The sequence below is a fragment of the Monodon monoceros genome, unplaced genomic scaffold (genome assembly GCF_005190385.1).
Source record: "Monodon monoceros isolate NGI ecotype Baffin Bay Population unplaced genomic scaffold, NGI_Narwhal_1 Super_Scaffold_4, whole genome shotgun sequence".
Lineage (NCBI taxonomy): Eukaryota > Metazoa > Chordata > Mammalia > Artiodactyla > Monodontidae > Monodon > Monodon monoceros.
Genome location: NW_021703781.1, coordinates 49274878 through 49299386, shown reverse-complemented (window position 1 = coordinate 49299386; position 24509 = coordinate 49274878). Strand labels below are relative to the sequence as shown.

Below are 24509 nucleotides of genomic sequence, written 5' to 3'. Positions count from 1 at the left end.
CCACCATGTTTATTCATCTGTGTTTCAGATCTCTCTCTTTCTCTCTCTCTCTCTCTCTCTCTCTCTCTCTCTCACACACACACACACACACACACACATACACACAGACATCAGTCCAACCACTAATTCTCAGTCCAGCTGTCACCTCCTCCAGGAGCCTACCCTGCTTGCCCACCCTGCCCTGTTAACACCTGCTCCTCTAGCATGGTGCTCACTCCATTGTGCTGCGATTTCCTGTGAGCTTCTTGCAGAGAGGAAATGTGCCTTATTTGTCTTTGTAGTTAGCATCATACCTGGCACCACGTAGACTCTCAGTAAGTGTTTGCTGAATAAATGCACGTGAGCCTGAATGAATCAAGATTCTTACAGAAGAATGACTGGGAAACATTTGTTTATCAAACATTTTGATAGGAATTGTTGTTTCCATAAAAGTGAATACCAGGCTTAAGAGGATCCCACTTTTCTCCATTCCATTTTTTCTAGGCTTATTTTAGAAAATATGCTCAAATAAGTTAACACTTACTTGGAGAAGGTCAGATTCATTCCTGTCTTATATTTAGCTCCTCCAATGGCCTTGAATAATGATAATATAATGATGCCAAATGTTATGAAATATTTTATCCCCTCCTTCCCCCCCTGTAGACTTAGTCACTGTCAGGCACTTTTTAAAATAATGAAATTTAAATATACTATATATTAAGTTATTTTAAAATAGCATCCGCCATTATGCAAAACCCTATAATTAAACTACTAAAAAATAGTATTTTAGCTCTAAAAAGCACTTTAGTTATCAACTGAAATAATTCTTAAAGAAGTGTTTCAGCAAAAAGATCTTAACAATGGACCCTCTGTGTGTGCCAATTTGAAAATTGCTGTTAGGTAATATCTAGGATTCTGTGAAACTGGAATTGGAATAAGATATTATGAATCTGTCTTCATTTCTCTTCCACTAAATCCTCTTGGCCACCCCTCTTACTTTGTTCCTCATGTCTAGATTTTTTGCTAAGTCTCTCCTCTTCCTTAAATATTCCTCTGTCTCTATCCCTTTTGCCTCAGTGTAGGCGCAAGGCCACTCACCTAGATCAATGCATGAGTTTACTTGATGAAAAAGGTGAGGATAATGAAAGAGCAGAGTGTGTGCTCTCATCTGAGGGCCAGTTGGAAAAGGAGTAGGGCTCAGAAGACATTGGGTTTGAATCTTGGCTCAAGTTTTTAACTCTTCTGAGCCTCAATTTCATCAGCTGTAAAATGAGCCCAGGAGTCCTAGCTCCCAGGAAAGCAGTGGAAAGCAGTGGATGATAGACATGTGAGACCCGGCATGTGGTCTCCACTAGCTGGGAGCTCCATCAGGTCTGAACTTTGGCTTATTCTTGGCTGAAGCCCCAGCAGCTGACACATGGTACTTGTAGACTCTCAAATATTTGTTGAACAAATGGACATATTATTAATGAATAAATGTTTGATCATTCTGTGTGAATTTACTCTTAACTCTCTTACCCTTCCTTGATTTTTCCAGGAGGAAATATTTTTCCTTAAGTGTTTTTCTTACAGTGTTGATTGGAATCTTACACATTTATATCTAAAAACTGATTGTATGAGGAAAACAGGCCCTGTTAGCTTTTTATATTTGAACAAAGCTGAAGGGAGATCTCCCATCCTTTTCTTCTCCTTCCCTGTCTTCAACTATAATACTAGTGAGTGTGTATCCAGGAAAAAAATAAGGACTGTCCAAAGAGAGGCCACCAGGGACTTCCCTGGAGGTCCAGTGGTTAAGACTCCACTCTTCCACTGCAGGGGGCATGGGTTTGATCCCTCGTCGGGGAACTAAGACCCTGCATGCTGCGCCGGTGCAGCCAAAAAAAAAAGAAAAAGAAACAGAGGGCACTGGGATGGAGAAACTGAGGGGTTTGCCCCTTCCCAGGCTCACAGGGTATAGAGATAACTCCAGTAGCCGCCAGAGACTGACACTGTTACATTCTTGGCACAGGAAGCTGGAGAGCTCAAAGTCCTTGAGACAGATAGTAACCAGGGCTCTGGTTATGATGCACCCAGGCTGGTGTATTTGTCTCCAGGGTGTGTGGAGGCTGCAAAGCATGTTGTAAGGGATACATTCCAATAGAGTGTAGCAGGAAAATTCACAACCAAACTACCTGGTTTGGATCCCAGCTCTTCCATTTATTAGCTATAACCTGAACAATTTACCTAATCTTTTTGTGTCTCAGTTTCCTACGCTCATAAAGTGGAGGTTATTATAGGGCCTACATCACAGGGTTGTTGTTAGGACCAATGCAGTTGATAAAAATAAAGCCCTTGAGACAGGAGCAGCCTGCTGAACTGGGCTCCAGGGCTCTGTTGCACCAGAGGTGGCAGGAGGAGTGTAAGGCTGGATGGTGCAGGGGCTGGTTGTGATGGTGTGTGAGCATACATGCATTGCCTTTGTGTGCAGCTCTGCAGTCTCTGAAGAACAAGTTCATGTTCCCACCACTGAATCTTCTCCACCCAACTCCCAACACACACACACACACACACACACACACACACACACGTGCATGCACATACGCTCTACAGACAGGTTGGTGTAAAGTCAGTCTGACTGGCAGCCTCTGAGCACCTCCTCCCTTCTCCAAACACCAGCCACCTTACTTCTGCCACTGTCTCCCACTGGGCTCAGGTCTTAAAGCTCCTCCTTCCCTCTTACTACCCAGTGAAACACAGCTCCTGGCTCTCCCTGGAATCTGAGCCTCAATGCTCATGACTTTGCTCCGCAGCATTTCCTGGTGTCAGGAGAGAAGCTCTGAGGCTAGGCCATGCCCCTTGGCCACCAACTTTTCTACCCCTTAACTTTAAGTTACTACTTTCCAAGTATCCTAACCTCCTTCTCCTCAAATATTTATTTCTGAAGATGAGGATAATAGTGTTTCCTTCCAGGGCTTCCCTGGTGGTCCAGAGGCTAAGGCTCCACGCTCCCAATGCAGGGGGCCCAGGTTCGGTCCCTGGTCAGGGAACTAGATCCCACATGCCCCAACTAAGAGTTCGCATGCCGCAACTAAAGATCCCGTGTGCCGCAACTAAGAAAAGACCCTGCATGCCACAACTAAAGATTCTGCATGCTGCGACTAAAAGGTCCTGCATGCCGCAACTAAGACTCGGCGCAACCAAATAAATAAATAAATAAATAAATAAAATAGTGTTTCCTTCCACTGCAAAGCCATTGCAAGCTTGTTAAGAGGAGGACTGGTCCTTTTACTAGGTTCTACTTTTACTGGTTAGCTCATTCTCTCCTGCCTGTGTTTAGTCAAAGTTATATAAATCAGTGCCAAATAGAAGACTCCAAGAAATGCTAGGAATTGGAAAGTTAATCTGTTTCAGGGCTTACTTAACAATTTAACAGAATCCTGCTTTTGGATATATTACATCAAACATACTCAAAGATACCTTATGCTGCATTAAAAAAAATATATATATATATTGCTGTGAAAACCTTGAAAGAATTTTTAATAATTACATTGTTGAAAATTTGGGGTTATGATTAATGAACTTATGATAGGTTGTGATTTCTTGGTGGTTATTTTGCATCCTCAGAAGTTCTTTTATAGTGTGAAAATCTAACTACAAGTTCTTTTCAGCTGAGATGAAAATTTTATGAATACTAAAAACTTACCAATTAATGAAACAGGCATTTTGTTTTGCCCATACACTTTTTAAAAAATTATTTATTTTTTTTTTATTTATTTCTGGCCGCGTTGGGTCTTTGTTGCTGTGCTCAGGCTTTCTCTAGTTGCGGCGAGTGGGGGCTACTCTCTGTTGTGGTGCGCGGGCTTCTCACTGTGGTGGCTTCTCTTGTTGTGGAGCACAGGCTCTCAGTGCGCGGGCTTCAGTAGTTGTAGCATGCGAGCTCAGTAGTTGTGGCTCACAGGCTCTAGAGCGCAGGCTCAGTAGTTGTGGCACATGGGCTTAGTTGCTCTGCAGCATGTGGGATTTTCCTGGACCAGGGCTCAAACCCGTGTCCCCTGAATTGGCAGGCAGATTCTTAACCACTGCACCAGCAGAGAAGCCCTGTCCATACACTTTTTTGTTGTTGTTGTTTAATTAATTAATTTATTTTTGGCTGTGCTGGGTCTTCGTTTCTGTGCGAGGGCTTTCTCCAGTTGCGGCAAGCGGGGGCCACTCTTCATCGCAGTGCGCGGGCCTCTCACTGTCGTGGCCTCTCTTGTTAAGGAGCACAGGCTCCAGACGTGCAGGCTCAGTAGTTGTGGCTCACAGGCCTAGTTGCTCCGCGGCATGTGGGATCTTCCCAGACCAGGGCTCGAACCTGTGTCCCCTGCATTAGCAGGCAGATTCTCAACCACTGCGCCACCAGGGAAGCCCTGTCCATACACTTTTAATGAAATATTTATTGTTTCAATTTTGAAGGCTTCTTTTTTACACTTCTAAGCCAGTATTTACAAATTTATTTGATTTTATTTCTTAACATTTTATTTTGAAATAATTTTAGATTTACAGAAAAGTTGCAAAGCATACAGAGTTCCCTTGTGCCCTTCATTCAGGTTCCCCTCATATTAACATCTTACATACTCATGGTACATCTATCAAAACTAAGAAATTAATATAGGCACAATACTATTAACTAAAGTGCAGATTTTGGTATTTTTCCACTAACGAACGTCCTTTCTCTGTTCCAGCAGTTGATCCAGGATACAATCTTGCATTTAGTTCCCATGTCTCCTTTGTCTCTTTCAATCTGTGCCAGTTTCTCAATCTTTCCTTATTTTTATGACCTTGACACTTTTGAAGAGTACTTATCAGGTATTTTGTAGAATGTCTCTCAACCTGGTTTTGTCTACTTTCTCATTTTTTTTTTTCAGCCACACTGCACGGCTTGTGAGATCTTAGTTCCTCAACCAGGGATCGAACCCAAGCCCCCGAACTGAAAGCGCCGAGTCCTAACCACTGGACCACCAGGGAATTCCCTGTTTTTGCATTTTTAGACTGGGGTTATGGATGTTTGGGAAGAATACCATAGAAATGATATGGTATCACTTCTCAATGCATTAATTTCATTATATTTTGTATCAATTTATTGTATTTTTGGCTTCATATATTTTATCAGGCCTCTGAAAACCTGTAGAACCTGGGAACTGTAAGTCAGTTACGTTGTTGGTCAGATTTCTCCAGCTAAATGCATAGAGGCAATGCATGAATCTTGATTGGGTCCTAATTTAAAAATATACAAAAAATGATATTTAGTATAATTTGTTATTAACATAATTAGATGATCTGAATACACACAGATGTGGTCATGTGATTGTAATATTGTAGGCGAATGTCACTCTTACAAGGTGCAGTCTTTAGCATTTAAGGGTGAAATTTCATGATGTCTATAATTACTTTAAAATAATTTTATTTTAAAAATCTAGATAGATAGATAACATGATCATGGCAAAATGTTAATAGCTGTCAAATCTAGATAATGGGCATAGAGGTGTTAATTGTACTATATTTTTCATTTTTTATATATTTGACAGCTGAAAGAAATAAGTTCCAACATATCTAAAAAAAAAATGTTCAAGGCCTTTATAAATTATAAAATTTTACTGAGAGATGTTTAGAAAGTCTAAGTAGATTAAGTGATATAGTCTATTATTGAATTGAAATACAATGACATCAGTTTCCCCCAAAATTGATCTATAAATTTAATGCAATTTAAGACAGAATTCCAACAGATTTTTTAAAATATTTGAAACTTGATAAGCTGATCCTAATACGTCTATTAAAATGCAAGAAGAGGGCTTCCCTGGTGGCGCAGTGGTTGAGAGTCCACCTGCCGATGCAGGTGTGCCCCGGTCCGGGAAGATCCCACATGCCGCGGAGCTGCTGGGCCCGTGAGCCATGGCCGCTGACCCTGCGCGTCCGGAGCCTGTTGCTCTGCAACGGGAGAGGCCACAACAGTGAGAGGCCCGCATACTGCAACAACAACAACAACAAAAATGCAAGAAGAGCCAAGACATTTGAAGGAAAAGAACAAGATGGGAGGATAAAATCTTATTATGAAATTTTTATAAGAATATATTAAGACACAGTGGTGTTGATGCAGAGACTGGCAAATAGAACAATGAAAGAGAAGAGAGAGCACAGAAACAGATCCACACACATCTACAAACCTGATACATGACCTAGGTTTGGGAAAAGGACAAACTTTTCAATAAATGGTACTGGGTCAATTGAATATCCATGTGGGAAAAAATGAAATGTGACTTCTAACCATACATGACACATAATCAATTACAGGTGGAGTATAAATCTTAGCGTGCAAGATGAAACAAAATGCTTCTGGAAGATAATACTGAAGAGTATCTTCACAATCTCAGAGTAGAAAGCATTTCTTAATGTGAAAAATGTACTGGGAGTTCCCTGGTTGTCCAGTGATTAGGACTCAGTGCTTTCACTGCCATGGCCCAAGGTTGGTTCAATCCCTAGTTGGGGAACTAAGATCCTGCAAGCCTTGTGGTGCAGCCAAAAAAGAAAGAAAGAAAGAAAAATATACTAACCATAAAGTAAATATTGTTTTTAATTAATTAATTTATTTATTTTTGGCTGCATTGGGTCTTTGTTGCTGCTCGCGGGCTTTCTCTAGTTGCGGTGAGCAGGGGCTACTCTTTGTTGTGATGTGCGGGCTTCTCATTGCAGTGGCTTCTCTTGTTGCGGAGCACAGGCTCTAGGCATGTGGGCTTCAGTAGTTGTGGCTCGTGGGATCAGTAGTTGTGGCTCGTGGGATCAGTAGTTGGGGCTTGCGGGCTCTAGAGCACAGGCTCAGTAGTTGTGGCGCACGGGGTTATTTGCTCCGCGGCACGTGGAATCTTCCCGGACCAGAGCTTGAACCCATGTCCCCTGCGTTGGCAGGAGGATTCTTAACCACTGCACCACCAGGGAAGTCCAATAAAGGAAATATTGATAAATTCAATAATATTAAAATTACAAGCCACAAAGCACCAGTATTCAGAGCACATAAACAGCTCCTGCAAATGAGTAAGAAAAACACGGAGTACCCAATAGAAAAATCCACAAAATATTTGAATAGGCATGTCATAAATTAGGAAATGTAAATATGAAAAGGTATGAAACCTCATTCGTAATCTGAAAAATGCAAATTAAAACTCCAATGAAATATTACATACTCACCATACAGGTTGCCAAATGTATGAACGGGAAGTCTCATACACTGTTGGTGGGAGTGTAAACGGTACAATCACCGTGGAAAACAATTTTGAATTACCTAGTAATTTTGAAAATATGCATATACCCTTTGATCCAGCAATTGCAGTCACAGGTTAGACCCAAAATGCGCTCATGCACATTTGTACCAGGGAACATGTACAAGCATGTTCAGAGTAGCCCTTTTTGTAATAGCCCCAAACTCTGAATAATCCAAATGTGTATCAACAGTGGAGTAATTAGTAAAATGTGGTACACTCATACAACAGAATGCCATAGAGAAATGAGAGTAAACAAAGTAGAGTTATATGGATGAATCTCACAATATAATGTTGAAAAAAAAAGAAGGCAAACACAAAAGAATTCACACTTATATTCCATGTCTATAAAGGTCATAATATGTCAAAGAATTCATACTATGTGAATATGTGTATACACATAGGTACAAATATATGTAGATAATGTTCATAATGTATAAAATAATTCATATGATCATAATCAAGCAAATTAAACTATTTGGGGGATTAAAAACTATAAAAAAAAGCACAGAAATTATTACTATAAAAATCAGGAAAATGGTTACCTATGGGGGGAAGGAGGTGGCTGTGATGGGACATATGAGGGACTTCTGGAGTGCTGGCAATGGTCTCTGCCTTGACCTTGATGTTTGCTCATTAAACTGTCACATTTATGTTGTATGCATTTTTCTGTAAATATATTTAACAATGAAAGGGAGAAATAAAAACCATCTCCAAAATACAAACAAACATAATGCTGTCTATATTCCATTAAAATATATACTGTATTTAGTCTACATGTCCACTAAATACAATAATGTATATGACATTGGGTTTATTGGTTCTTTATATAAGCCATTGAGAAATTCACTGAGACAGAAGAATTCTTGCAGGTAAACCATACTTTTTCAGTGCACTTGAAGTGTTTGCTTACAGATGGGTCTTCTCGGTTGGCTGTGTGTTCAGAAGCAAAAGGAAGTCCTACATTTTTTCGTTCTTAGTTTCAGCCTTTTCTTCTGAAACACAATGAGATCCTAATGTAAACCCAATTTGCATTAACGGAAATGATATGAAATGCCGTGAATAAGGATGAACTTCTGGTTGTAGGTGTGTGGAATTTACTATGTGCTTTTTGCCAGGCCCCCCGCACTTAGACCTTGATCTTATGACAATCTTCACCTTCATTTTACAGATGAGATAACTGCAGAAGAGAGGGATTTACCAACTTGTAAGGTGACATAGCTCAAGAGTGATGAATCAGGGACCCACACGCAGGTCTGGCTGACTACTATCCCCAGGCCTCTTCTAGTGATCTTAATCACCAGGTTACACCACCTAACACACCCTCTAGGCCATAAAGACCTTTTCCTTGGCCAAACTTTAGTTAAGCTCCTGAACTTTCTCCTAGGCCCATCTGAGTATTTCCTTGTAAAATTTAGTTTTAGCGAGAACCTTGCTGAGTCAGTTTAACCAGAACTCCCCTCCCTCCATATCTGATCACTCTGTATCTTGTGGGGTGCCTCGTTCTCCACCATCACCCAGGTAATGTCTCGTCACCCTGACCTATGTTCAGTAAGAATCCTGTTAGGTCGGTTGAGCCAGAATCCCCTTTTCCCCCCTGATACTTTCTTCTGGTGATTTTCATTCACTGACCCCCAACCTGCTCCCTGGCTATAAATTCTCCCTTGTCCATGCCCTATTCAGAGTTGAGTCCAAATTCCCTCCTACACTGAAAGATTCCTTCCCCTTGAATAAAGTCTTCCTTACCCACTTTAACAAGTGTCATCGAATACCTTTTTCCTTAACAAAGGAAAGGAAGACACTGCTGGGGTCTAGATCCTGAAAGAGTGGAGAACTCCATTTTCACTAAAGACGGCTAGCAGCTTTTTGATGGACCAGGAAAACTTCGGTCACCAGCTGTCACCTCCTAAGGATATTTAAAGAAGTCCTATGGCGAATCCTTTTGTGACTGAAAAGGATCAGCCCCCAGGACACTGATTTTGTAAACCGCGATCACCACCTCCGGATTGGGCTTGCTTGAAATAAACTCATTTATTTCTCTACCATACAATAGGGGGCACCCTTTAACTGATTAAAAACAAATTGTTCTCTAACTTGTTGCTGCGTGGGTGAGTTCAACAGCAGGAGAGAAGAAATGGCAAAAGTAAAAAGAAAATTTTAAATGACGCAGTAAAGTTTTAAAACTCCACGAAGCTCTGCAAAGAATGGAAGGGGTAACAGAAATCCAATTAATTGGGCTTCACAAATTTGTTGCTCTTAGCGGCAGCGTCTTAGTGGTCTCTTGACCTGTCCACATTTATTAGCTACGAATCCTTTTCAGTTTCATTTGTTGCCCATAATTATTTTTAGCTGAGGTTTTGTCCTTTTCACTCCCACATTTCCCGAATTCTTAAGTGGGTGCCTGCGGCGCTGCGGAGACTCGGGCATTTGGGTATCAGTTTACACGTAACCTTCAGTAAATACAGTAATCCGTCAGGGACCCACCCATCGCCTCTCCTCCTTCCCTCTTCGCTGGAGAAGTCTTCCCCCGCCTTCTCTACCGGGCGGCGCGGCCGCAAGCTCCAGAGCCCGTGTCTTCTTAACTTCGTTGCTGAAATTTGCTTTCTGCCCATTGAGAGCCATGCTTCGGGTGATTGTAGAATCTGCCAGCAATATCCCTAAAACGAAATTTGGGAAACCGGATCCTATTGTTTCTGTTATTTTTAAGGGTAAGGACAAGTTTTCTTCTTTTTCTCCAGTCCTGTTATGGAATGTTAGTTTCTTGGGTCCCATTCTTTGAAAGTCTGCGAATGATCAAATCCTCTGCGGCTTTAGCTGGAGTTTGTTGCCTGTGCAGGTCAGGGGAGAGGATGGATTTCTGTGGAAGGCATTTTCCCCAGGGCTTTGAGACCCATTGAATGACCTGATGTTTTAACTCTAATAATGTGATTTCTATAAGCCCCTGGAGGGAAAGATGTACCAAATTTCAAGTATCAAAAAGGTCTATGTTGGTTCAGATTAAGAGTTTCAGCAGTCTTGTGTGCACTTTTTATTTCCTCTGCCTGTGAGAAATAGGTAAAGGAGGAAAAAGCACAATTAAGTTGTTCCAGGTATCATTACTCCGTAAAACAGACCCCTGCTGCTTTTATCGTCACTGGGCTTCTGGGAGGTGGAGTAAAGTTATTATTTTGGTTTGTTTTCATGTTAAATTGTGCCTTTTTGTAATTGTTCTTCATCTCTCCAAAGTTGGACTGTTTTGTTTTTTTGTTTGTTCGTTGCATGTTTGGTAGCTTTTAAATTGCTTTAAATGAACTCAGAACAATGCAAGTCTGAAGTTTTGGGCATCTAGTTTGGACTTGCTCAATGACCTTGGGCATGTGACCTCATTTCTCTGGATGTCAGTTTTCTTTTGTGCAAAACAGGTGAGGGGGGTTTAGACTAGACCATCTTTACAAGGCTTATTGTAATTCCAACAGGTTATTTTTCCTGACATTTGATTGCAGTGGAGGGGGACAGGAGCGGTTGGAGTGATGGCACGCTCCCAGCCATTGTAGGTGTTTCTAGTTTTGGCTGGAGTGGTGTGGCTAAAGCTGAATTTAGGAGCTTTATCATTTTCTGTTTGTCCAAGGTCATTGGTAAGATTGCCAGCTCACTCCTTGGCAGGAGGAACGAGAGGGAGTGAGAGGGGAGGGCAGAAAAAGTGGGAGCCTTGATGGGTATGTGGTTCCTGACCACACCTCAGCGCATTCTCTCTTCCTCCAGGAACCTGACTACTTCTCCCTTACAGTTTCTGAGTAATCTGTGCCTTTCTCTTTTCTTTTGTCCATTTTATCTGTTTCTTTCCTTAAACGTCTCCCTCTGAGATGAGTAGGAAAATGCCAGAAATGAAACCCAAAGCTGCCAAATGATTGTTTAGTTAAAAAAAAAAAAAAGATCTGGGGGACAGAAGTTGGATTCTTAAAGGACAATGTAGTTTGAGAATGTGGTTAGTGAATATCATGTAGTCATGTTATGTCAGAGTTCATTTGCATGTATTCTTTTAAAAATATTTTTCTCTTTTTAGTTTTATTTTTAAATTTATTTTTTTATTGCAGTGACATTGGTTTATAACATTTTATAAGTTGCATGTGTACAACATTATATTTCGACTTCTGTATACACTACAACATGCTCATCACCAAAAACTTAGTTTCCATTCTTCACCACACAGTCGATCCCCTTTACACATTTTGCCTTCCTCCCCATTCTTTCCCATCTGGTTACCACTACTCTGTTCTCTGTATCTGCAGGTGTGTTTTTGTTTCGTTTTGGTTTGTTCATTTGTTTTTTGTTTGTTTGTTCTTTATATTCCACATATGAGAGAAATCATATGGCATTTGTCTTTCTCTATCTGACTTATTTCATTTAGCATAATACCCTCAAGGTCTATCCATGTTGTTGCAATGGCAAGATTTCACCTTTTTTTATTTCGGAGTAGTATTTCCATTGCATATATATACCATATCTTCTTTATCCATTCATCCATTGATGGGCACTTAGGTTATTTCCATATCTTGGCTATTGTAAATAATGCTGCAATGAACATAGGGGTGCACATATCTTTTCAAATTAGTGTTTTTGTGTTCTTTAGATAAATGCCAGAAGTGGGATAGCTGAATCATATGGTAGTTCTATTCTTAATTTTTTGAGGAATCTCTATACTGTTTTTCATAGTGGCTGCATTTATTCACATCCCCACCAACAATGTATGAGGGTTCCCTTTTCTTTACATCCTCACCAACACTTGTTATTTCTTGCCTTTTTGATAATAGCCATTCTGACAGGTGTGAGGTGATATCTCACTGTGGTTTTATAATTTTTTTTTTCTTGAAGCAGCTACATAATAGAGACATAACATGAAAAGTTTGTTTCCTTCACCATTGACATGTAAAGACACGTAAACATATGTTGGGTTCAATCTGGTGATGTCATGGGGCAAGTCATATAGATTATAATGAAATTAAAATTTAACACTATATTGAAATCTGACTTGTTATTTGTCTGGAGTGTATATGCATTGGTCAAACTTAAATGACTAAAAGTATGTCTGCCTTAGCTATGGACATAAACACTCAACTGAAAGTGAAAAACTTCAGTTAAGGTGGGCAAATATAGGCTATCTAAACCACTACTTTTGCTAGGTTATTTAACTTCAGTCTGTTTTCCAGTCTCCTTTCATAGTGTCAGTTGAGCAGTAAAGTCATTCATTCATTCATTCATCTGATAAGCAACCCGATGGAAGAAACAACTCAACTCAGAGTAGGAACATCTGGACTCTGGCTAATGTTGACAAAGTAGCCGATGACCCAGATTTAATCACCCAAGTCTCAAATTTCTCAGCTGTGGAATCATGGGAACTGATCTTGAGATTTCTTCCAGCTTTAAGATTTTATAATTTTACAGTTCCATGTACTGAATAACTGCTCTCAGCAAGGTATGGAAGGCATTGCCTTAGGCACTAAAGCAGATATAGTAATGAATACGGCATTTTTCTTGCTTTCAATCTATTCCAATGGTTTAAAACACTGGTCATGGCAAACCCTTTCCAGGAATGCCTTCCAATTTTGAGCACTGGGTAAGATTAAGTAACATTGTTCTTTTTTTTTTTCTTTTACTGTTTTTTTATTTTTGGCTGCGTTGTGTCTTTGTTGTTGCATGTGGGCTTTTCTCTAGTTGTGGTGAGCGGGGGCTACTCTTCATTGCGCGCGGGCTTCTCACTGCAGTGGCTTCTCTTTGTTGCGGAGCATGGGCTCTAGGCGTGCTGGCTTCAGTAGTTGTGGCTTGCGGGCTCAGTAGTTGTGGTGCATGGGCTTAGTTGCTCCACGGCATGTGGGATCTTCCCGGACCAGGGCTCAAACCCGTGTACCCTGCATTGGAAGGCGGATTCTTAACCACTGCGCCACCAGGGAATTCGCTAACATTAAGTTCTGACGGAACTGAGGATACTGATACCGCCATATATCCATCAGTGGGAATGGAGCAAAGCTGGATGCACTTCACAGGGTGGCGTGGGGGAGAGTGGGGAGAGTAGGATGTAAAAAGCCCTAACAGAGGATCAAGGCAGCACCGAAGAAAGCCCCTGAATTTACTGAAATGTGTACAATTTTGCCTCTTGAGTACATAAAACAGCAAGGTCAGGCAGTAAGCAACACTTCTCAAGCTGTAGGATGGTGGGAAGAATGGCCAAGTGATGGGAGTGTTAATGGTGATACCTGTACAGACAGTGAGGCCCCCTGTTAGACTGTAGTTGGTAATGTGCTGTACTGACAACCAACTGGTTTAGAGTTGACCTCAATCTCTCGTGTACAGTCCCCTTCTGAGACTGAACTTCTTAGGACCTAGTATGAACCAGGAGGATTTGGGGGTTACTGGAGTCCCTGTGGTGTGGATGTCATTGACACTTAGCAGTGCACAAGGAGATTATGGAAACCACAAAACCCACTTGATTTTTCATGTTCTTTGGGTTCACCAGGTTCCGAGAGCCAGCTCTGAATCTTAAGATCAGAGTGCCTGCCATCCAGAGGTGGCCATTTTCCCTTGAGTTTCACGCAGACAGCCAGGTTGTGAGACTGAATCTAGCTGAGATTAGATTAGACAGACTTCTGAGGCCTCTCCCAACGTGAAGACTTTGCTTTGTTTTAATTAATTAATTAATTTATCTTGGGCTGCGTTGGGTCTTCGTTGCTGCGTGCGGGCTTTCTCTAGTTGGGGCGAGCGGGGGCTACTCTTCGTTGTGGTGCGTGGGCTTCTCATTGCGGTGGCTTCTCTTGTTGCGGAGCACGGGCTCTAGGCGCGCAGGCTTCAGTAGTTGTGGCATGTGGGCTCAGTAGTTGTGGCTCGTGGCCTCTAGAGCGCAGGCTCAGTAGTTGTGGCACATGGGCTTAGCAGCTCCGCGGCATGTGGGATCTTCCCGGACCAGGGCTCGAACCTGTGTCCCCTGCATTGGCAGGCGGATTCTTAACCACTGCTCCACCAGGGAACTCCCACAGTTGCCTTTTAAAAGTCAATCAGTGTGACTTGTTTTCCTCCTCCAGGACAGATCTTGACTGCATGCCCTCAAGGCGTGTTCAGGGGCTCTGGTCTTTGTCTGGGTTGGGTTTACTGGTGAGTCTCTGGCTCAGCCAAGAAGGCATGGGGTTTTTATATCCTCCGCCACATCTAACATGTCACTGATGTTGAATATACCTTTTAAAGGTTGACCCTAGAAACAATGCCCTGGCAAGAGATTTGAGACATCTTAGCGCAATAAAGTCATTGATTCTTGGTCCTGAAAGGGACCATCAGAAGTCCGCCATTCTCCCTTCTTTCAGGAAGAATTACACTTAATATTCTCTCAGGTGCTTTGTGGATGAGGCTTGGCAAAGGGCCACTTCACACATTTCTAACGCTGAGTGCCTAACACCTGCTACCCAGGGGCAAATCGGTGTCGTGCTACTTTTTGCTTTCTTGATCCTGACAAGAAAAATGTGAAGCTGCCAGTTTTATGTTGAAAATTCATACATGAAACGTTCAGTGGTCTGTAAGGCATAATGCATCTGCTGTGATATGGCAGCGGTGACCTTACCTACTTTGTAATTTCTATTGAACAGCTGTTCTGTTGAATAGGGGTGTGCTTCCAGTGGGTCTGAGTAGAGTTTTCACTCAGAAACAGCCGCTTAGACATCCAAAACCTTAAGCCATATCAGCTAACTTGGCCTTAGGCATTAGGATACAAAGCCTGTTGAGCCCTGGGCTTTGGAGCCAGGGAGCCCTAGGAATGAGGATCCCAATTCTCACCTCTTAACTTCCTAAGTGCTCATGAGCTAATGAATTAAAACCTTCAGCTTCAGAGTTCTTAATAACACCTCTTACCTTGCAGAGGTGTTTGAGGATTAAATGAATACACATGTGAAATTGCACATGGGAATTCCTAAACTTCCTTCCCTATTCGATAACGTTTCCTTTTATGGAGCCCTAAAATGTGCCAGACAGTATATCAGAAATCAAGTCTAGAAAAATACGTATAACATGGGTTGGGCTTCTAGGGAAGCAACTGGTTGGAACACAAGAATGAGTTACAAACCAGAATAGACATGCAAAAATTATAATGCAAAAGCAGATGGAAGCGTGAAAAGCTCCATGGACAAAGTGTCCTTGAGTTGGTCTTAAAGGATGAGTGGAAATTTGACAGAAGTAATGAAAAGAAAGACATTCTAGGTTTGGAACAGCACCAAAAAAGGCCAGGGAGCCACGGGCCTGTGGGGTGAGGTTGACAGAGTAATCTGGTGTGATTGGGATTGCGCTTTACTCATAAATCACTGGGGGGCCACTAGGCTGCGTTGTGGACAGATTAGTTCTAGTCAGGTAGACTAATTAGATGGTTTACTAGTTGAGGCAAATGCTTTCCACGGCAGAGGGAGCTCATTCCAGGGCTAGAATGAGAAGGCAGGAGCTAATGTGAAAGATACTAAGGAAGCAGCCCAATCGAATTAAATGAATAAGAAAACCTTGCTACGCAGGCCAGTTGGGCCATCCTTCCTCACTCTCTTCTGTAAAATAGGACATGAGGGTTAGGGTTAGGGAGTGTTTAGCCTGTGCATGCCTGCAGGGCTGGGTGGGGTGTCTCTGCCAGAGGCCAGCCTGAGGGCATTAGCTACCTGAGACTGGAGAGGGAGGCCCCCCGAAGAGGTAGAAGAGAGGCACAGAAATAGAAAGTGATACCAAAGACACATTTTGCTATTCTCCCAAAAGTCAAATGGGGAGCATTTCCTCAACCAAGCTGAGCTGTGGTCTCACCCGCACAAGGTCCTTCTCTCCCAACCCAGTTGTCCCACCGGAGGGATAAAGTGGCATGTCAGCAGTTGTTGAATTGCAAGGAACTCAGGTTTGCTCAAGTTTTTCCCCTAAAGTCAGAGAGAAATTTCCCAGAATACAATCATGGGCCTCACCTGTCGGGCAGGGAAGCCTTTGCTCTGGCTCCCCAGGGGACTGTGTGCCTCAGGCCTCCGCCCCTCCCTGCACTGCATCCGTCTCCTCTCTGCACATTGGCTGCTTTAGTGGGGACTCTTACCGCTGCTCCCTTGCAGTTAGCAGCTTGCGTGGGGCTCTGGGTTACCACGGAGATGACTTGGTCCTGACTCCACATCTGCTACAGCATCTGTGTCTCTTAACTGAGATGCTTGAGACCAAGACTCCAGTTGGTTCAGTTTTGGTCTCACCCCTGGTCCAATCAGCTGTGACAAGGAATACAGAATCCCGGGACAGACAAGGTGGATCCTACACAAGGTAAGCTTCTGAGGGCCGAGAACATGAACCATCCAGTTTATCTCCTTCCAGTTTGGGGATTAGACCTGCTTCTTCCCATCTTTAAACTGTAATCTGACCCCACCCCTACCCCTCCTTTAAGGAGCCCCCTTTCTTTGGAATCAACACATTACGTGAAAGGGGATGAAGTTTGGACTGAGCAGAGTTTCACTCCTGACTTTATCACTAGGAGCTAAATCTTTGGGGCAACTATGTTCCTGAGCTTTTCTTTCCTTGCCTATAAAATGGGGAGAATTACATGTACCTCACAAGGGTACTCTTAAGGATCAACGGTGATAAAACACTATCACAGTGCCTGGCGCGTAGGAGTTACATGGCAAATGCTCACTTCCTCCCCCTTTGATGCCTGACTCCTTCCCCACTGCTGGGGGTACATACAGAACCCTGGGGGACGTCTGGGGGGTGGCCCAGGCTTACATGAATAAATGGGATGCCCTTCAGCTGTGGTGCACAGGCGGCTTGAAGGCAGAGCCCATGTTTGATTCATCTGTGAGAGCACATGATAGCCTCTCAGCTAGGCATATAGCAGGTTTTTTTTTTTTAATGGTGCTGTAATGTACATAGCATAAAATTTACCTTTTAAATCATTTTTAAATGTACAGTTCTACTTTCTGTCTCTCTGTTTGATGACTCTTAAGTACCTGGTACAAGTGGAATCAGGCAATATTGGTCCTTTTGTGACAGGCTTATTTCACTTGGCAGACTGTCTTCAAGTTTTATCCATGTTGTGGCATGTGTCAGAATTCCCTTCCTTTTTTAAGGCTAAATAATATTCCATAGTATGTCTATACCACATTTTGTTTATACATTCATCCACTGATGGACCTGAGTTGCTTCCACCTTTTAGCTATTGTGAATCATGCTGTGAACGTGGGCGTACAAATATCGTTTGAGTCCCAGCTTTCAGTTCTTTGAGGTTTATACCTAGATGTAGAATTGTTGGATCATTTGGTAAATCTATGTTTAATTTTTTGAGATACCACCATACTGTTTTCCATCGTGACTGCACTATTTTACATTCCCACCAACAGTGCAAAAGGGTTCCAATTTCTTCACCACCACTTGTTTTTTTCTGTGGTTTTTGTTTGTTTGTTTGGGGATAATAGTCATCCTAAGGGATATAAACGGTAGATTCTTAGCAACTCTCTGTTGACTTGGATTTTCGGCTCACATTTGCCTCATTAACTCAAAGTGAGAACCCCTGCAGTGATTCTGCAGCCTCATTGGCCAGCAATGGAGCAGCCCTCCTGTGACCGGAAGCCTGCCTGTCAGGGGCCCAGCAGCAGGCTTGAGAGCCTGGTGGCCTCTTGACCAGTGGGGCCCTGGCCTTGTGAGGTCTGTGCAGCCAAGGTTGTGCTGAGAGTCATAGCAGAGCAGAAGGCAAGTGGGAAATAGCCTTGGTTCCCTGCAGTACCAGGTCTTCCGGTTGGTCTGGGCTCCCCAGGCCAAGGCTGGAAGCAGAGGTCACCCTGCTTCTCCCAGCAGCACATCCTGGGACATCAGAGTAGCCCTAGATCAGGTGCCCTGTAGTTCTGTCCCCTAACATCCTATACTCCTTTGTGGCGTCTATTGGAACATGTAGTTATGTATTTGCTGGCTTATTTGATTTCTGTGTGCCTCTTCAATCATACTGGAAGCTTCATGAGGGCAGGGACCATGTCTCTTTCTCCAGCACCTAGCTCAGTGCCTGGCAAATAGTAGATGACCAATAAATAATGTTGAATGAATGATTCTGGCTCCTCCCTTCAGTCATTCAGTTTAGGATCTCAGAGGCCAGGGGGACCACGTAGGACCAAATGAGACCAGATCCCTGTGACCACAAACTACAAAACTGATCTTGAGTATTTAGGACTTCAGGGTTTCCACATGCTGTTTGGGATCCATTAAGCTGCATCTCAAAGGAAGCTGGAAGGCAGGGGAGCCCTAGCCTACCTCTGACCTTGACATTAGGGCTTTGGTCTAATTAACGACAAGAAACCTCTCTGAATCTCAGTTTTCCTAGCTGTGAAGTGGGTATAAGGCCTACTCATGAAGATTGTAAAAGTCAAATGAGATGATGTCTTTAAGGTACCTGGACTAAAAATAGATGTTTATTCCCACCTCACCTCTTGAAGTCTGGCTTTACTCATGAGGAAACTGAGACAGAGACAGGTGAGGATTCATCTCTGGACTCTTGATTCCAGAGCCTCCGTGTGTCTTCCTGGAGGTCATCACGGTTACAGAGAAAAAAAAAAAATGTGCCTTAAACAACCAAGTCAAATTATGATCCCTTCCTCCCCGCTCTGAACGGATTGAATTGTTCCGTGTGCTAGGGGCATCTGGACCCAGTCTGAAAGAGGAAGACTGTGTACCAAGAACAAAAGAACTTTAAAAAAAGAAGAAGAAAAAACAAAACCCAGCCCTCCTGGGGTGAGTTTCCCCAGGGTATGAAAGCCTTTAGGATGCACTGTGACTCAGAAGCTCAGAGCTGACATAGCTTAGCAGTGAATCAGTTCCTGGAGAGTCAAGTGGGAGCCATTTTATTAGTGGAGACTACAACTCTTTACTTATTACATGTAAAGTATTAACATCCTAATATTTGAATGGCAGGGTGAGTTTCCACTTCCCCTTACCTTAGTTTTCTGGTTTATTACTTTCATCATCTTTTCATCCCAATAGCATAACTTATCAATTAAAAAAAATCCCTTCCCTTATCCCTCTTTCATTATTTAAAAAAAGACAGGAAAAAAAAAACCCATTCTTTTTGCTTATCTCTCCTCATTGTTGGAATTCACTGCCTGGGCAGTCCCTGTCTCTTTCTATCCTCTTTTTTGCTGCTGTTTCTTCCTACTGCTCCTCTCAGGCATAAACTCATTTAACAAATCTTGGTCGAGAGTGTACTTTGCCAGGCCTTGGGCTCAGCACCGCAAGCTGGATGGGAAACAAGCCAGACGTGGCCGCTGCCTGCATGCAGCTTGTAGTCTAGCTGTAGATCCAGCGAGAGTTCAGTGAATGCAGAGTTCAGTGAGTTTAAACTCCTGGAAAGGAGGCATAAATTTTGCAGATTATGTTGATGACGAGCACTTTCTAGCTGTGAAGCGTTGCACTAAAGCTTCACATATATGCATTCGTTTATTTCTCACCAAAAAAATGAAGTCCCTCATTTTACAGCTGAAGAGACCACGTCTTGGGGAGAGTGAGTTGCTTTGTTCAAGACCCCACACTAGGTTCCAGGTGGAGCTGGGATACACAGCCCCACCCTGAGGCTGTAACACCCACCCCTGTGTGGTGAGGCTGCATTTGACCCACCCTGGGGTAATTAGTGCACCTGGGCTCAGGGCTTAGCTCCCTAAGCCTGACAATCCAGGCTCTGTTTCCCTGGCCAAATTCAGCCCTGAAGGCATCTGATCAGACCAGTGCCAGGGCCTGGGGCTCTGGTGCCTTGAAGCCAGATACCTCTGGCTTCAGGGGTCTTGTCTGGGGCTCCAAATGCCCTTCAGTTTGTCCCAGTATGCTGGACACATTATGGTGGCCTCCCATGTGTGACAGACATGGCCTGAGGAAGGAGCTTCTTCCTTACAGTACAGAAAGCCCTTTCCTGGGCTTGATCACGTTTGTTCTTCACAACAACTCTAGCAGGTGTCCAGGACATGTATTGTTTATACTCATTTCACACATGAGCACCTTGAGTCTCAGAGAGGACAAGAGTGACCAAAGCTGGGTGACCAGGAAGAGGCAAGGACTCGAACCCCAGACCAAGACTCTTTGTCTCATGCACTTTCCCACTGCGTCGTGCGTGTCTGGCTTTCCCAGTGCTTGGCATCTCTCTTGCATTAAGTCTACCCTCCATCCTCTCCCACTAACAAGCCGCCATCCACAGACACTACTGATCTCCAGTTTTCCCTCATACCTGCAACAACTGACCCAGCCCAGCTCTGCTCGAGAGCCCCAAGGCCAAAGCTCTTCTCAGCATAGGAAGGAGGGCTGAGTGTAGTGGATCAAAACTGCTAGCAAGGGCAAAAATCCCATTAAAAGAGATGATTAATTATGGGATATCAGGATCTGAGGCTGAGTCGTAACTCAGCTAAGGTTGTTGCCTAGGAGGGTTAGGATGGAGTAATCAAGCTTTTGACTCAGTGCTTTGTGTTTATTTTCAAAGTTCTTTTCTGTGACTATTTCCTCTTGATACAATCTCTTGGAGTCAGGGAGGGCAGAGGAACTGGATCCTCTTCGTGTTGTCTAATGGAGGCCGTTTATGATTCTGATGTGAATCCTACACAGAGGCATGTCCCTTGTGTCCTGGCACTTTCACGCTCTCTCCTTTGATCCTCAATGCAACCCCACGAGGTGACCTTTTTCATCCCCTTTTCCAGAACACTGAGGCCTTGAGGGGCTCTCTTGAAACAACAGGAAGTCATCTCCTCAAGCAGGGCCCGAAGTGAATCTGCAGAGCACCAGTCTTAATTCAGTCTCTAGCAGATTATGTCTCAGGAACGTGTTAGCCAGAGTCACCAGAGGTTAAGTCTTAGGAGCCAGAACACCTGCATCGAGATTCTGGCTTTGTTTCTTACTGGCAAGTGAGCCTGGACAAACTACTTAATTTTATTGTGCTATTGGGCTTAAATAAGGATAATAATAGCAACAGGTAACATACAAAGCCCTTTGAAGAGTGCCTGGCATGAGCCCAAAATTTGGTACCTATTACTCCTGGGCATTAGGTTGCCATGTTTATTAATGACGAAATCTAGGTATGGAGAGTTGGAGTCAGTGCCCAAGGTCACCCAGCTGGTAAGTGGTGAAAATGTGGCAGGTTGCCTGGCACCCTCAGCCTGAGGTGCTGGTGAAGAGCACAGGTTTGGAAATGAGGCAGGCATGGGGCTGAAGCTCAGCTCTGCCAATTAGTAGCTTTGTGATCTTGGGCAAGTCAGTTAACACCCCTGAACCTCAGTTTCCTCATCTGCAAAATGGGGATATTAGTACCTCCCTGTTGGGCTGCACCCTGCAGGCCTAAAAGGACTCTGCTTGCCCAGCTTCAAGACCAAAGAAAGAGCCGGGAGTCAGCAACATAGACAGCAATGGTTTAATGGAGGGGGGAGCTTACATGCCTGAAGCAAGGTCCTAGAGCAACACCCCACCAAGTGTGGTGGACGGTGGGCAGGACATGGTGGCAGTCTTCACTGGGGTGGGGGGCAGGGGGTGGAGATTACCAATTATAGGGGAAATGACGTCAGGTGGGTTCATTAGTCACCAGGCAAACCAGCAGAGGGGCACGCCCCTCACGGCCCCTTTGATAAGAACAATCACCAGCTGGGGCCTGGGGCAAGTATATAGGAAGGTGAGTCAGGTGAGTAAGATATAGGAGAAGCAGGCACTGGTCAGGCAGGGGATGTACAGAGAACAAGAGAACAGCCTTCTTGAGTTGCCTGACCGTAGACTTCACCCCTACATACCCTGTATAACCCTTACAATCTTGGTCCGCCTCTCTTCCGAGATATCCCTGGGGTCAGGTACGTAGAGGGGCACTGCAACCAGATACCACAGATACAATACAGACAGGCCACCCCTGGTTTTCACAAACCCAGAGCCACCCCCAAGTGTGTGGTCAGGCCACTCAAGATGGCTGTTCTCTTGCTCTCTGTACATCCCCTGCCCGACCAATGCCTGCTTCTCCTGTATCTTACTCACCTGACCCACCTTCCTAGGTACTTGCCCCAGGCCCCAGCTGGTGACTGTTCTTATCAAAGGGGCATGAGAGATGTGCCCCTCTGCTGGTTTCCCTGGTAACTAATGAGCCCACCTGATGTCAATTCCCTATAACTGGTAATCTCTCCTCCACCACACGGGGCCCCCTCCCCGGGAGCGAAGACTGCCGCGGCGTCCTGCCCATCGTTCGCTGCACATGGTGAGTTGTCGCTCCAGGACCTTGCTTCAGACATGTAAGCTCCCCCCTCCATTAAATCATTGATGTCTCTGTTGCTGACTCTGGGCTCTTTCTTTGGTCTTGAAGCTGGGCAAGCGCAGGCCTTGTAGGCCTGCGGGGTGCAGCCCAACGCTCCCGCATAAGGACTTGACGTGAATGTGTTTAAAGTGTCTGGCACAGAATGGATGCTCATATTCAGTTCTCCACCGAGAGAGCCGATCCAGGTGCCTGCCCGACCTGGGCTCCTTTCATCTGCAGCCCAGGCAGTTGGCAGGGCTGGAACGTGACCACACCCCAGGGTCAGCTTTTAGGAAGTAGATGCTGTATGGGTTGTTCAGATTGACTGGGCTTCACCGCAGCTCCCCTGAGGATTTGGTTTTGATTCAAGAGTGTGTGTGCCTGAAGGGGTGGCTCCAGAGGCCACTGGGGCACTGGGAACAGAAAGCTGAGCGGTAACCCAGCCTGCCTTTTTGTCTGGGCGTTCCTTTAATCAGCAACAGTGACTGTTTCAGAAATTTACAAAACAGCCTCGCTTTGTGTCACAGTTGCCATTTGGCTAAAATGCCTTTCTCTTAGAACCGGTTTGGCAACATCTCCTGGAGCATTAGTGCAGCCGGTTGGGAAGCAAATAGAGATACTCCTTCAGCCAGATTGACCTGGATGGGCCACCTGTCTTCATGAGTCCCTCTAACACCTGAGGGTGGAGTAGTGTCCTGCTGGCCCTTCCTGGAGCCTTCCCTGCTTCCTGGTTCTTGTGGACGTTCTTCTAGATGCTGGTAGCTGCCAGGCTCACTGCCAGGGAGGAGCAGGCACTACCCACATGCCAGCTGCCTCTGGCGAGCCTCAGAGGCCTGGAATGGAGCCACGTGGCAGAATTGCTCCACCAGGGCTGTGCCCAGGCCCCTGGGCACTTCCTTTAGGCACTGGGGCCCTGCCCTCCAGAGAGGGCTCCATAGCCTGGGAAACCTCCTGGAGTCCACACTGGATGCCGCTCAGGTGCTGTAAGAAGAAATGATGTACTAGCTCCTGCTGGTTTAGTGCTTACGACATGCTGGGCCCTATGCTGAGCACTTTGTATTCATTTTCTTAGTCATTGAAGCAACTTTAGTCATAATATTTATGAGCTTATCAAGTCCATTTCATTCAAATCATGGAGAAATGACTCTGGGGGGGATAACAATGTTAATAATGCAGTCCCAGCCTTTAAGAAGTCACTCTCTGGTCTTAATCTTCCAATTTTGGAAATTGCTCTGTGTCTGTACCTTCTAGAGTTTCAATCCTTGCTCTACCACTCACTTGCTGTGTGACTCCTGATAAGTTGCTTACCCTCTCTGTGTCTTGGGTTCTTCCTCTGTAACTGGAGATGATCATAATAGAATTTACCTCTTAGGGTTGGTGTGAAGATTAAGTGAGACAGTCATGGGAAGCGCTGGGAACAGTGACTAGGTCAGAGCACTTAATAACTGTTAGCCATGTGTGGAAGGGCTTCAGGGGGCTCTGTGAAATTTTAAGCCAGATAGTGGATGCCTTTGTGTATGTCTGTGAATGTTTCTCAAAACAAAGGGGGCATAATCCAGGACCCAGAGAAGATGCAGAAGTATTTCTGAATGGGAGGTCAAGTTTAGATGCATGGCTGATCTACCTTGCGTACCAAAGAGCTGAGTTACTTAAGAAAGCTTTGTAAGTAACACCCCCATTTCTCCTGGGGCCATCTCAGTAAGACGCAGCAATCTAACCAGTCAGGACTTGGGGGCACTTCATATTGGACCTGGAGGAAAACTTAGAGATCATCTAGTCTAAATTCACCAGTTCACACAAGAGGGACTCTGAGCTTGGTGGTTGAGCCTTATGTCTCCCTGAGGTAACAGCTCAGGGAAATGGAGAGTTCCCTGATTTGAAAGTCCAGTGAGAAGAGCTGGACAAATACCTGTCTCCTCCTTGCAGGATTGTTAGGATCAGTGAGATGGTGTGTATGTATTTGGAAGTATGTAAAATGTGTTACCATCGTAGATGTTATTACTTCCATGGGCACCTGGTAT

The 24509-nt window shown here is 44.2% G+C and overlaps 1 protein-coding gene across 4 annotated transcripts in view; it reads left to right on the top strand.

The window, feature by feature from the left end:
• The first annotated feature begins 9734 nt into the window (after positions 1-9734).
• MYOF (myoferlin) overlaps positions 9735-24509 on the top strand; it is a 154924-nt gene continuing 140149 nt past the window's right edge. The window contains exon 1 of one of the 4 annotated variants that reach the window (XM_029245187.1): positions 9735-9958. In XM_029245187.1, coding sequence (XP_029101020.1) covers positions 9871-9958 — 88 coding nt within the window. In that variant the 5' untranslated portion in view covers positions 9735-9870. The remainder of the gene's footprint in view (positions 9959-24509) is intronic. The other 3 variants (XM_029245183.1, XM_029245184.1, XM_029245186.1) reach the window with 3 other exon arrangements.